This window comes from Stegodyphus dumicola, chromosome 11 (genome assembly GCF_044657685.1).
Source record: "Stegodyphus dumicola isolate Sdum_Otavi_A_Nest chromosome 11, ASM4465768v1".
NCBI classification, from domain to species: Eukaryota; Metazoa; Arthropoda; class Arachnida; order Araneae; family Eresidae; genus Stegodyphus; species Stegodyphus dumicola.
Genome location: NC_140778.1, coordinates 161,272,367 through 161,285,746, shown reverse-complemented (window position 1 = coordinate 161,285,746; position 13,380 = coordinate 161,272,367). Strand labels below are relative to the sequence as shown.

The 13,380-nt window shown below is 37.0% G+C and overlaps 1 protein-coding gene across 1 annotated transcript in view; it reads left to right on the top strand.

Annotated features, from left to right (window-relative positions):
- The window catches only part of LOC118190956 (uncharacterized), a 90,308-nt gene that overhangs the window by 37,792 nt on the left and 39,136 nt on the right, over nucleotides 1-13,380 (top strand). Inside the window, exon 6 of the mRNA XM_085826188.1 lies at nucleotides 1,337-1,451. Within this exon, the coding sequence (XP_085682314.1) occupies nucleotides 1,337-1,451 (115 nt within the window). The remainder of the gene's footprint in view (nucleotides 1-1,336; nucleotides 1,452-13,380) is intronic.

Sequence of the window (13,380 nt, the reverse complement as noted above, 5' to 3'; positions counted from 1 at the left end):
CTGTTTTGAAGGCAAATTACCAATTCTGACAAAGCGAAATATCACGGTATCAGCTTAACTGTTCCTTCCCCTGCTCCACTCACGGCGCTAAAGCTCGGAACAAGGGATACGAAACAAGTATTAGGCTTTTTATTGGCTCAAATGTCCTAATCTCTTCCTGGCAAGAAAAAAGATGTTTTAAACTTTCGTCATTCGGCTGATCATTACATGTGCTTCTCCCGCGTGAACGGACGCAAGTGTCAACGAAATCTAGAAACTGCAGTTCCTGCAGAGCAAAATACTTCGCACTATCTCAGATGCGCCGTATTTCTTCAAAAACTAAACCATTCATAAGATCTTAGAATTGGAACACCTTGCAAAGTATCTAAAGAGAATCAACAATACTTTCTGCCAGAAAATCATAACAGAAAATCAAGCAGACTTCGCAAATATTTTAAATTACATTATTTCAGAGCATGATCGATGAATAAGGCCTGTTGTTCCAGATCTCCTACACAGAAACTACCTTACCTGCACATGATCTCTGGAACCATTCTCAGCAAAGCTATTGCAATCCTAACATTCACATTCAAGTGCAGTCATTGTCAGATAGAACTTGGACCTTTAAGTTATCAGAATTTTCAGAATAATTTTGATAGGAAATATCTACATAATTTGTAATTAGTTTATACTTTACTTTTCAAGTAACTGAATCTGCACAGATACTGTGACTTGTAAAGGTAAGTTTCATCACTGTATAAGCGCAGCAAGTATAAGAAAACATCAAATTAATAATTGAAAATTTTCGCGATTACAATACTTCCTTTTTACTTCGTACAAGGATTAAAAATCGTTTAGACATTGCTGCATGAATCATTACTCAAGTTGTCATGTGTTGATAAACATGCAAATTATAATAAATAATGATTCCCCAGCATGACATCATGGATATAAAATACTAGTGGATGTAAAATCAACAATGTTTCTATGTACAATGTTTCGGTTTGAGATGCATGCCAAGCAGTATGCACCTACGGAGTCAAATTACTGATCACACAACTTTATGCTAAAATGCTTCTTTCTTCAGAAACGAGGTATTTTATTTAGTGCCGAAGTGAAATCAAGAATTGAGAATTTTTTCATGATTTATTATGGGGAAAAAATTAAATACGCATGCGTAAAGCAGACAAAGAAAATTCCTAAAAGAAAAAGATTGTTGGTGGCTTTAAGGTCCGGATTTTAAATCCTTCCGGATACTGGACTTCCGAATCTCGAACATTGTACTGTATATATATATATATAGATATATATGTGTGTATGTGTGTAAATGTACATTATTATGCTTTATTTTGAACAGATATGTATTATGTCATGCGTTATAAAGAAATTCCTGGAATCAGGAGAGGAGTCTTGTTGCCCTATGCGGAAATACTACGTAGAAGCTGCACTTCCTATTAAATTCCTGTGTTTGGGTGAGTTTTAATTTTAAGTCCTAAAGGATTATACCTGCGCTCTCTGAAAGCTCTTTATTTATTTAAAAATAATTATGTTTCAGTTATATGCACGAGTTTTAAGTTTAAATTCATCATTTGCAATAGGATTTAGTATATTTGGAACTAAATTCGTAAAGCTTGCAAAACACACGTGCCTATGATTCACGAATTTGGATGCGGATTTTATGTAAAATAAGTACCCTGGCAATCATCAGCGTTCTCAAATTCTCTTTAATTGGAGAAAGTGAAGCAAAAGAATGCCCTACTGCAGCAAAAGGAAACATATCTGAAAAGGAATTATAAGAGATGCATTGTTCTTCCAGATGTTATATGATATGCTTTCTAATATGAATTCTTATCACTAAATTTCTATTTTCTTACACATAGAAAGAAACATTTTCTAAAAAAACTAACGGCTTTCCGGTTTAAATTCCTGTTTTGTGAGTAACATCATGATTATCGCTATGAAAAGGCGATAAGCTTTCAGTGCCTCGACATACTCAATGGATAAAAACGTCATCTCTCTACAGCAGGCTTGATGCTAGGTCTACACTTCTCTACAAAAAACTCTTGTAATTATATCGATTAATATTTAAGAATCATCGTAATTTAAAAACATGCATTAAACGAATATAGAGAAGTTCACTCATAATTAATATAACTAAAATTAATAAAAGTAAATCAATTAAAAAAGAAGGAAGAATGATGATCCCTTCTCTAAATGCGTGGTTCAAGATAGGAAAAAACTGTCATAGCCACAAGTAAAAAAAAAAAAAAAAAAAAAAAAAAAAAAAAAAAACCACTACGAAGTGCAACGTGGGGATGTAATTGAATATGGCGACGTAATCTCCGAGTATGATATGACTCCAGTGTGGGGGGCATAAAAATTATGTTTCTGACTTCATATAGCATCATCTATTATTATCATAATAAGCTGTCTATTTTATTATTACTTAAGAACTTCCGGGAAGGCTTTCTTTGGGCAGTACGGAATAGGGTTTACTACACAGGTTCTTTTAGTAGTCTAAAGTATCTTCCATGGTTAGGTATGATGAATGGATTCATGAATATGGCTGATAACTTCATTTCTGATACCGTAGTTGGGCAGAGAACTTACAGTAAACACATTTCGCTTTAAATAACTCATAAAATTGCATATTCAGGCAAAATTTGAGTTAATTTAAAATTTGCAAATGTTATTTAACTTTTATTCTCCGAAAAACTGTAGAATAAAACATTTTTATCTGGTCGTCCATACGGTATAGTGGTTAGCGGAGCCGATTGCGATACCAAAAACCCCGGATTCGAATCCCGGAGAAAGCATGGTTATAATATTCTATTCCATCATAGGAATCAACGGTTGCCGCTTATTACGTGCCTCCAGAATAAAATAGCTACCACTTCTGGCCTTAGTGGCCATTGTCGAATAGGCACCAGTATTAGAAAGAAAAAAAAAAAGATTTTATCTCATGTTATAATGTTCGCGATGCACGATATTCTCTGTTAGAAATGTAGATAATATCTTTCCTATAAAAGCGCTTCGAGAGAGAAATTGGAGTGTTAAGTATGAGCTATTATATTAAGGCTAAAAATCAGTGCGAAGTTACGTGGTTAATTTCGTTAAAGCATCATCTCACTCAATCCCAAAATTTCCACGAGGGGTGTAAATATAAGCAAAATGAATGCGGATCTTAAAGACTTGCAAAATCTTGGTAATGGCCGGAGTTTCAAGAACAAACTCGTCTGAGATATTATTTTACGCTAGGAAACACAAGTCACTACATACTGAAACCAAACTCGGAACTGAAACCAACTGAATACTTAACTGAAACCAACAAACTCGGAACTGAAACCAACTGAATACTGAACTGAAACCAAGTGAATACTGAACTGAAACCAACTACATACTGAAACCAACAAACGGGATCTCAAAGCAGTAAAACAAATTTTAATTCATTTTATGGCGATTATTTAAGCATAGCAACTCAGCCTGAACGTTTGTTGATAATCCTGTACTGTTTGGCACCGCTTTCTCTGCTATCCTCATGTGTAACAAAAGGCAGATCAATTTTACCATTCATCTTGCATCCATTAATAAAATATTTTACAGTCTGACAGTGTTCTTAGACATTTTTCAGTTAACGTAACAGGAAAAGAAACGAAAGTTGTAAAAAATAGCGCGTGAGATCAGAAATAACGTGATATTGCGACATCATAGTTACGTATGATCACGTGACTTCGCATGTCAATACAAATTCGTTCTGCATTAGTTCCTAAGTTAAAGACTGTAATTATATTCTTAGTAGTTTTAATTGTGTATTTTAGTTTGAGGAGGGTTAAAAAATATGTTGATAATTTTCTATTGTTTAAATATCTATTTCTTCTTGTAATTCATTCTCAGTTAATTCAGATCTTTATTTTAAGTTAATTTGATCATATCCATTGTTAATCGTCTTCCACATTTGGATTGTTTGAGCTCTACCAATTATTTTGAGTTGTCATTTCTTTTTTTTTAATTCCTTATTTTTTGTGTTAACTAGGAATTCTTTTCAGTGAATTTTCCCTTCTTCTTGGTGGAATTCTTCAAATTTATGATTCGGATTATTAAAAAATTCCCTGGTAAATTTCTTTGTGTTGTTGTTTAGAAAGTTTATGCTTTAAATCATTTAGATTTTTTACTTCTTAGTAATATTATAATCAGGAGAACAAGTACCATTTCTTTGTTTACTTGAGTACATAATATATGGCGCACAGGCTACAGTTCGATTCATGACCACTATAGAGCTGGGAGAAAATTTGATTTCAAAACAAAATTTGTGGAGAAATAAATTCATCAGTATTATTCTTAAGATGCATAACTGTTTTTTTACAGTTTTTCCAATATTCTTCCTTTCACTATTATTGTTTTTACGGAATTGTCATATCTATTAATAGTACAATAAAATCCTTGCTTCATGAGTTCAAAGAAAAATTTTTAATCCTCCTTTACACAAGGATAAGAAACTGGAGTTTATGCAATAGCTTTTGAAATTTATGTATGTTTATATATCTAAGTAAGTATATATGCTAAGCATATATGCTAAGTAAACATACATATTTATGTATGCTTATATAAGTGCTAAGAAAGTCCAAAACGAAATCTTAAAATTAAGTTTTAAAAAGCAAAGAAACGAACTTGCGCGGGTGTTGCTAGACCGAAAATAACGAAATTAAAAATTGCAAAGTCGGAACTAAAATGAAAATTATAATTTCTTCTTTATGAAGGCCCTAACCAATTCTTTCTCCAGGAAAGGCGTAACCAGAAGGAGTACATGTAAATTTAAAAGAAACTTCAAATACGTAAACTAAACTGAAAATTAAAAAATATATGTATTAATCTCCTCTGCTGAACGCTCAACGCTTAATTCAGAGGAAAGAAACATGTATTTGGAACTCATTAATCAACCTGGTTTAAAGCTTTGAAACACTTTTTCCTCTTGACAAATTCTGAAGCATTAAACAGAGGACATTAAAACATATATTTTTGAATATATATATAATATTTCCCTTATATATATATATACATAAATGCTGTTATGGTTGTACTTTAGATCTATAGCGAAAGCATTAACATTCAGTAACTGAATTACGCAAACACGCGAACGTAATAGACGAAATTAACATAAAGATAATACATAAAAATAAAACGGAGTAAGAAGAGCAAGTCGGCGCATGGCATCATAAGAAACGGAATATCATCATAATAATCACTCACTGTTCTTCCTTTTTTCAAATTTCATCGTTGCTCATGTCTCGTGTCTCTCCTAGAAGTGGTCCACTGCGGCTGGTTGAAGAATACAAGACATCTGAAAAGATAAAAGAAGCGGAAAAAGAAGGTAATTCATGCCTTCATGATGAATGTTCAGTTTGTGCATCACCGTTTCATTTTATCAGCAGCAGTTGATGTTATAGTTGCTCCTTCATGACGTCCTAACTTTACAGCTTAACGATCAGAGGGATGAAATTCGATGATCTCAAATAAGGACCGATGTACTTGGGTCGAAGTAGAAACACAGCCCAAGTCCAAACTGCATGGGTTTCATTTCCACTTGATCTCCGATTTGTATTTACAGGCAGGTTTGCGGTGTTTAGCAGTCAGTAGCCGGTTTGGATGTTTCTTAATTTGCGGATGATCCCTTGTATCTATTTTATGCAGTGCCAATCTCTTTCATGCTAGATCAGAACATACGTGGAAGAAAAAATCTTGAAGTTCTTGAATGACACGTTCTGCAGCACTCCTCTTTCCATTGCTTATTTTTACATCCTGTAGTAACTTTGATGTTAGGCTTTCTGAAGACTCAGTTATTAGAGGACTGTTTGTTAATTTAATATAGGTCACTGGAGCACACACTTAATCACTCAAAAACTCAATTACTTTCTCTTTATCTCTTATAATAACAACACTCACTGGGATTAAGGTCTTCGATAGAACAATGAGTGTCGAGGCTACTAGTGCTCCTTTCGAGCTATAAAAATTCTTGAGTTATTATTTACCCGTTTCAAATCCTTTGTCTAATTCCGAACAGGGTTATATCCTTTAGATTAAAATATAGTTAATTATTTTTAAAGGTAAAGTCTTATTCCCTTAGAAAGTATAAAACGAGTATGCATGGATCTGTAATATCTGCCACGTATGTCATGTGATGGTAGTCGGCACTCCCAAACATGATGTTAATGTTTAACGTTCCATCGATATCGAATCTGGCATCGGACACACAGTCTGGAGGATAATATAAAGTGGTGTCCAGATAAGTTTACCTCCCATTCTCAGCACACTTCCGCTCATGAGATAGAGTTTTTCGGATGATGCTAACTGGCTCCTGTATCAATGGCCACATCATAAAGAACGCCATTTATATGTCCCTTAATGAGGAACCGTATTACTGCTCCATTCAGTACAGAAATCTGAAGATCTTTGAACTCTCAACCTCCATCACCAAAAATGGCCACTAATCAGTTTTCCTTGGTGTGCTCTGCAATTCCGTGGCCGTCTCTACGGGTTACTGGCTGCCTCAAGTTTTATGGCGTACGCTAAAATGGTTTTCCGATCCTTGACAACTGCCATCTGCTGGCTATCTGTTGTATCTCGTGATCTCAGATGCCATCGATGAAATACTGCAGGGAGAGTATATCCCTTCTTTATCCTGGGCAGTTGGAAAAGGCGAGATGATATCTCTTCGAGATCCAGGACAGCTCCTGGAGTGTTTCCGCGGGTGTCTGTTGGGGAAATTTTAACTGAAGCCTGTTGCTGTCTTTTAAATATTTATTGCAATTGTGAGCAGCTCTAATGCACCAAATAGATCTTCGATATCTGATCTGTGGTTTTCGGGCAGAGTTTGAAGAATGTCTGCTGAGTTTGATCTCAAACTATCAGAGAAACGGTGAGATGGCAGGCCTAAGTTTCGGAACACATCTATCTGCGTCCACAATTATAGAGAACTAAGTCAGGAAAATTTGTCAGGAAATCTTTCCATCATGCGTGATTAGATTTAGCCAGGGTCGTGAAGTCATAGACAGAAATTTAAATCCTTCAGAATTGTTTCCAGCTGTAACTATGGATTTCTTCAAGCTTTAAACTTCCTTGATGGGAGCAGAAATTCTTTCATAGATTTGTTGTTCGACAACAGAAACCTTTTCTTCGATTTATTCAATTTTAGCTTCAACTGTGTCTATTTGTCTTTCATAGTCTCGAATTGGTTTTCTTTTACTTCAGTAACTTCTCTTTTCATATCCTCTCGACCTGCTTCAATCTTTCCTTCACTGACTTGACGGCTTCTTCCATCTTTTCTTTGCCCGTGTTCATCTCTGCTTGAACTGAATTTCAGCTAGAACCATCTTTCCTTCGCTCGTTTCCATCTCTTCATTAGTGATCTTGACATTTACTTCCATATTTTGTTGGAATGCAGCAAAGACTGTCACAAGCTGTCTTAGTTGCTCGCCATCTTTCTTGGCACAGATATTTTATCGCACTTCTGACACCGAAAATTGTTACGTGCCTAAAGTTCGTATTGGATTGAATATACACAAAAACCATTGATAGCTGCATGACATTTCTTTTCCTAAAAGGAAAATTTTACAGTTCTAGAAATTTTACAAAACTACTCCTATAGCTCTTCTCACTACGACAGAGCACCATCACTACTTACCACTCCCAACTACTGAGAATGTTAAATGTAAGGCAAAGAGCCTCAAATGTGGAAGCTAACATTGCACTCTCTCTTAATAATTTGAAACTCACAATACTCTACGGTTAACTAAAAACTCTTTCTGGTCTTACATAGTTTACTATCGTCCGCAAAGAAATTTTCAGTACCTTCGATTTATAGAAATTGCTAGAAGACATACATAGTTACAGTTACATACAGCCGGTACAGTTACACTTACATAAAATTTAGACCAGTGACAGTGACACCTGGATCGGCCGAAAATAAGGCCAAATAATGGCCAAGCTTTATTTGGATTTGGGACTTTTGGCGATTTCTTGCCAAATTTGGGGACGGAAATTAGCGGCCAAAACTACCATTAGCTTGGTACTATCTCACTATTTGCCTAAATGTTAAATGGACATACCTTTCATTTCTACTTTTCCAGCAATGTTACGCATTCCGAGTGGTTTCATATTTCGTTATACAAGAGATGCTATAATTTAGATATATACTCTTTTGCAAAAAAATCGAAGCACAAAGAAGGACTTTTAACGATCGTGACGAAATTTGGTATGCAAACTCATCTTGAACGAACATGCAAATGATCAAAGTTTCAAAGCAAATGAACAGGAATTGCGATCATAGTGCGCATTTCTAAGTAACGGAGGGGGGGGAATTTATCTTTTTTTGTTGCTGCCATTGCAGTTCCGTAAAGAAACAACTAAAGATGCCATTACGACGATATCGAACAGCTTACAGACAACTAAACGACTTCGAACGTGGTCGCATTGTAAGGTTGCGTGAAGCTGGTTGCTCATATTGAGCAACAGGCCGCCATTTGCAGCGTACAGACACTACTGTGAAAAGATGTTGGCAGCAATGGTTGCTACAAGGAAATTGCCGACGAAATGAAGGCTCTAGAAGGCCAAGGAGCTCAAATTCGAGGCAAGATAGGATGATTGTTCGCCAGGCCCGAACCGCCCCAACGGTATCATTGTCGACTATTAAACGCACTACAGCCACGTCTATACCTCCCGTGGTACCGTCTACCATCTTACGGCGCTTGTCTGAAGCGGGGTTACTTTCACAGAGGTCATTAAGACGTTTGCCTTTGACTCCACGACATCGGCGGAGTTGTCTGGAGTGGTGTCGCAGCCGATCAGACTGACATTCTATAGTATTCAGCGATGAATCCCGCTTCATTCTCGAAGCAGCTGGCCACCATGTTCATGTCTGGAGAGGACGGGACCAGCGGCTCCAATAAGCCTTTGTTTTACAAATGTACACAGCCATAATCCCTGGTGTGATGATATGGAGTGCTATTTCTTACGAGAGCAGGTCATCTTTAGTCATCTTCCGTACATCTTTAACACCTCAACGGTATGTTGATACCATCGTGCTGCCGATTACATTACCCTTAATGGCACGCCGTCCTGAAACCATTTTCCAACAAGATAATGCCAGGCCACATACCTTTCGCATATCTGGACTGTCTCCGTGCCGTTGATACTCTTTCTTGGCCAGCAACGTCACCAAACCTTGCACTAATCGAGCATGTCTGTGGCATGGTAGGCCGCCAGATTTGAGCACGACAAAATATCGCGGATCTGGAGCAACAACTCGTGAATTTCTGGCAGAATGTTTCGCAGGATGACATTAGGAACTTCTACCACCCGTTACCTCGACGAATTCAAGCATGCATTGCCTCCAGAGGCGGTTCAACCAACTACTAATTTGAACACTCAATAGGTGATTGTGAGCCCATTGAGGTACTATGACCTTGATTTTTTAATCATTTTAATATCTGTGGATGAGCTATATACATATTTAATTTCATCCAAAAAAAAAAAAAACTACTTCTTGCATGGTACTTCGATTTTTTTTGAAAAAGAGTGTAATTTCAGTAGAATTATTTACATGTATAGAAAACATGTAACATCATATATGAAATATGATAAACTATTAGGAGATAGTATTTTATACTTATTTATTTCCTAACATAAATATGAAGTATAGAACAAGCAAAAGACATTTATGAATACAAAAACGTAAGTGATGCCATTCACAAAAAGGGCAATGTTATTTTTAATAGTTCGCTGGCTTTGCCGCAACATCCTCCCCACCCTGGTCAACCTCCAGGGGCATGACCAGCTGAACAGGTCAGTTAATGGTATGTCCATTGGTGCGCAGAACACAAGTACAGACTTTTCTGTGGCGGCCAAGGATTACCTCCTCAACACGGACCTTTTCCCAGGTGTGGCGAGGTCTAACATTTTCTTGTAGTAGAACAATGTCCCCTTTCCATATTTTATTTGTTTCAGATGGATTCAGCACTTGATGAAATGTACGCAAGTCCATCAAATATTCCTTTTGCCATCTTTCCCCAAAAGGAGTCCATCAAATGTTGACGATTTTCCCACGTATGATTTAAATTTGTTTCAGGATATTTGAAGCTGGAAGGAATAGTAGTTAATTTCTTTCCTATGAGGAAGTGCGAAGGTGTTAAAGCTTCCTCAGAGTCATCTTTTATTCCATATTCGTGGACAATCGGTCTGCTGTTAAGAGCGGCTTCACATAATACAGTGATCAAACCAGCGTCATCCAAAAGAGCCTTACCTAATGTTTTCCGAAGGCATCGCTTAATTGAGCATATCATTCTTTCCCACCATCCTCCCCATCAAGCCGCTCGGGGGGCGATGAATTTCCATTTGATGTTGTGGTGGGCATAAAACTGTTCTGCCTTGGCAGAGGATATAGTATCCCACAATAACTTCAGCTCTTTGTGCGCAGCGCAGAAAGTTGTATCATTATCAGTGTACACTGTATGAGGAAGTGAACATCTAGAGACAAAACGTTGTAATGCAAGTAGGAAGATGTCAGTACACGGATCGGAAACTAATTCTAAGTGGATAGCTCGAATTGTAGCACATGTGAAGATGACAATGTAAGCTTTTGTAAAAGAGTTATTATTTTCTACGTAGAGTGGTCCAGCAAAATCAATTCCGGAGATGACTTTTGAATTCGCTCAATTGGTAATGGAGCTTCTATCTGTTCACTTCTCTTTTGTTTCAGTACTTTACATGGAAGGCAAGTCTTTATCACCTTTTTAATGGCTTGTCTGGCTCTTAATATCCAATATTTTGAACGAAGATGAGAAAGTACAATCCGAACACCGAGATGATGCATTCGTAAATGTGTTTGGCGTATCAGTAGGCTTGTAAAATGATGAGAACTTGCCAATAATATGGGATGTTTTTCAGCATGAGATAAATAAGAAAATTGTAGTCGACCACCAAGAAGTATAATATTGTTCTTGAAAAAAGTGTTAAATTGTTTTATCCTTCATTTCGTAGGGAGTGATTTTCCTGTCAACAGAGCTTCATATTCTGAAGTAAAGTATTCTTTCTGAACCTTCTGTATCCAATAAATACGATCTTGATTCAGTTCTGTGGCATGTAACTCACCCACTAATTTTTCTTGTTTCCTACAGTTGTGAATAAAGCGAAGAATACAAGATGTTACACGTAACAATCGAACGTAAGAACTGTAGTTTCCAGCCTTTATGATTGGTTAAGTAGATACGATGTGAAGGTTCTGAACGTTTTCTTTCTTTGCCTCGAAGTTATGATTGTAATCTTTAGAAATAGTATCAGAATGAGGCCAATATTCTAGAGATTTGATTAACCATGGAGGGCCGTTCCACCAAATTTCCAGGTTTTTTAGTGTTGATGGTGAAACACCTCGAGAAAGTTTGTCAGCTGGATTGCCTTTGCCGGGGCACTCCGTTGCTAACAAAAGTTTTCCATTTGTTGGGGTCACTGCGTATCCACCCTAAGACAACTTGAGAATCACTCCACAGTGTTGCATTTGACGAACAGATGTTTGTTTCAGCACAGAAATATTGCAACAATCGTGCACCCATCAGGGCCGCCAAGAGCTCCAAACGAGGCAAGGTAACTTTCTTGATAGGAGCTAGTTTGTTGCGACTACACACTAAATTCACATTCGATTGGTCACATTTAAAGGTAACAATGTACAGAACTGAATTATAGGCACGTTCAGACGCGTCACAAAACACATGAATAGCAAAAGGAACATGTGATGAAATGCCTATGCATGGAGGAATCTGAAGGGAGCAAATGTCATCAAGTTCTTTCACAGCTGCATACCATAAAATTGATCAATTAGCAGGTAATAATTCATCCCACTTTATTCCAAGAATCCATGTATCTTGGAATAAGATTTTCCCAAGAATAGTAAACGGTGAAAAATGGTCTAAGGGATCATAAAAACTAGCAATGCAGCGGAGTAACGATCTATTTGTAAGTGGTTTGTCTGTAGAAACACAGAGGGAAGTCTTGAATGCATGCTTCAAAGTATTAGAAGTTGTATTCCAGCCAATACCTAAGACAGTTGTTTCCGTTTTGTGAGATTCTTTATGTGTTTGTAGTACATCTTTGAGTTTCAAAGAGTTTGTAGCCCATTTTTCCATAGGCTGTTTCATTAGAGCCATTAAATTCTTGATCTCGTGATATAGCATTATAATGCGTGATTCAGTTTCCAGACTAGCAAGAAAGTCATCCATATAGAGATGTTTATCTGTCATTGGTGCAGCAATTGGAAATTCTGCGATATGTTTTGCAGCCAATTCTCGTGTCGCAGCACAGAGTAACAACAGACTGCAAGTAAGGCCAAATGGTAAACGAGTAAATCTGTAAACAGTTATTTCATCTGTAATAGTAGGTGGAGATGAAGCAGATTTTAATTTGTACCAGAAAAATTTTGTGACGTCCCTATCTTCTTTATGTAGTGACAACTGTAAAAAAGCTTGCTTACCATCACATGTAACAGCGAATTCATGTAATCGAAATCTTAGTAGACAACCAATAGATTCAGGAAGAAGATTCGGGCCAGCTTCCAAGGTATCGTTCAGTGAAATCATTCCTGAAGCATGCGAGGAAGCATCAAACACAATTCTCCACTTAGGTTTAGATTGCGTTTTCTTTCTTACAGTATGAGGAGGAAGGTAATATACTGGCTTCTCATTGGATTCATTCATGGAACATTTTGTTTGTAGGCAAAGGTGTGACCAATGGTTTTCTAGGCAGAGACACAATTCTTCGATTGTCTTCAGTACTGTAAGTTTTGTGAAATTCTGATAAAATTTCTCCATCTCGAGTAGTCATTCTTCGTTTCTGCGCATCTTGTATGCCTATGGAGTCTAATTCCCAGAAGTGACGTAACTGATCATTTAAACAATCAGTTTTAACTTGCACACAAACTTGATGGACAGAAGACTTCTCAGCGATTGTAGTATGTGTTCTTGTTCCACTAAGAACCCATCCAAACACTGACGGTACCATAACAAAAGATTCTGAAAGCTTGATTGGAGCTTCTGCGGAAACAATTTGCCAATAATGATCACCACCAATAAGTATTTCTATGGGCAGTGAAGCGTCATCCGGAGGATCAGCAATTCTCAATCTTTTCTTCTGAGCAAAGTGAACTATTTCTGGTGGAGCAGTAGGATGTGTAGTATAGGAATCGGAGCTTTCAAATGCGCAGGTCAAAAATGCTTGTTTGCTCCACAAACTTGAAAGTGACAGTTGAACACACCTACGTTGTTCTTGTGGAGTAAAAGATTCAAATGCTTGAACTGAAAGTGAGGCAGAACTGACAACTTTAAGCTTAAGGTTTTCAATGAGGTTTGTGTGAACAAAACT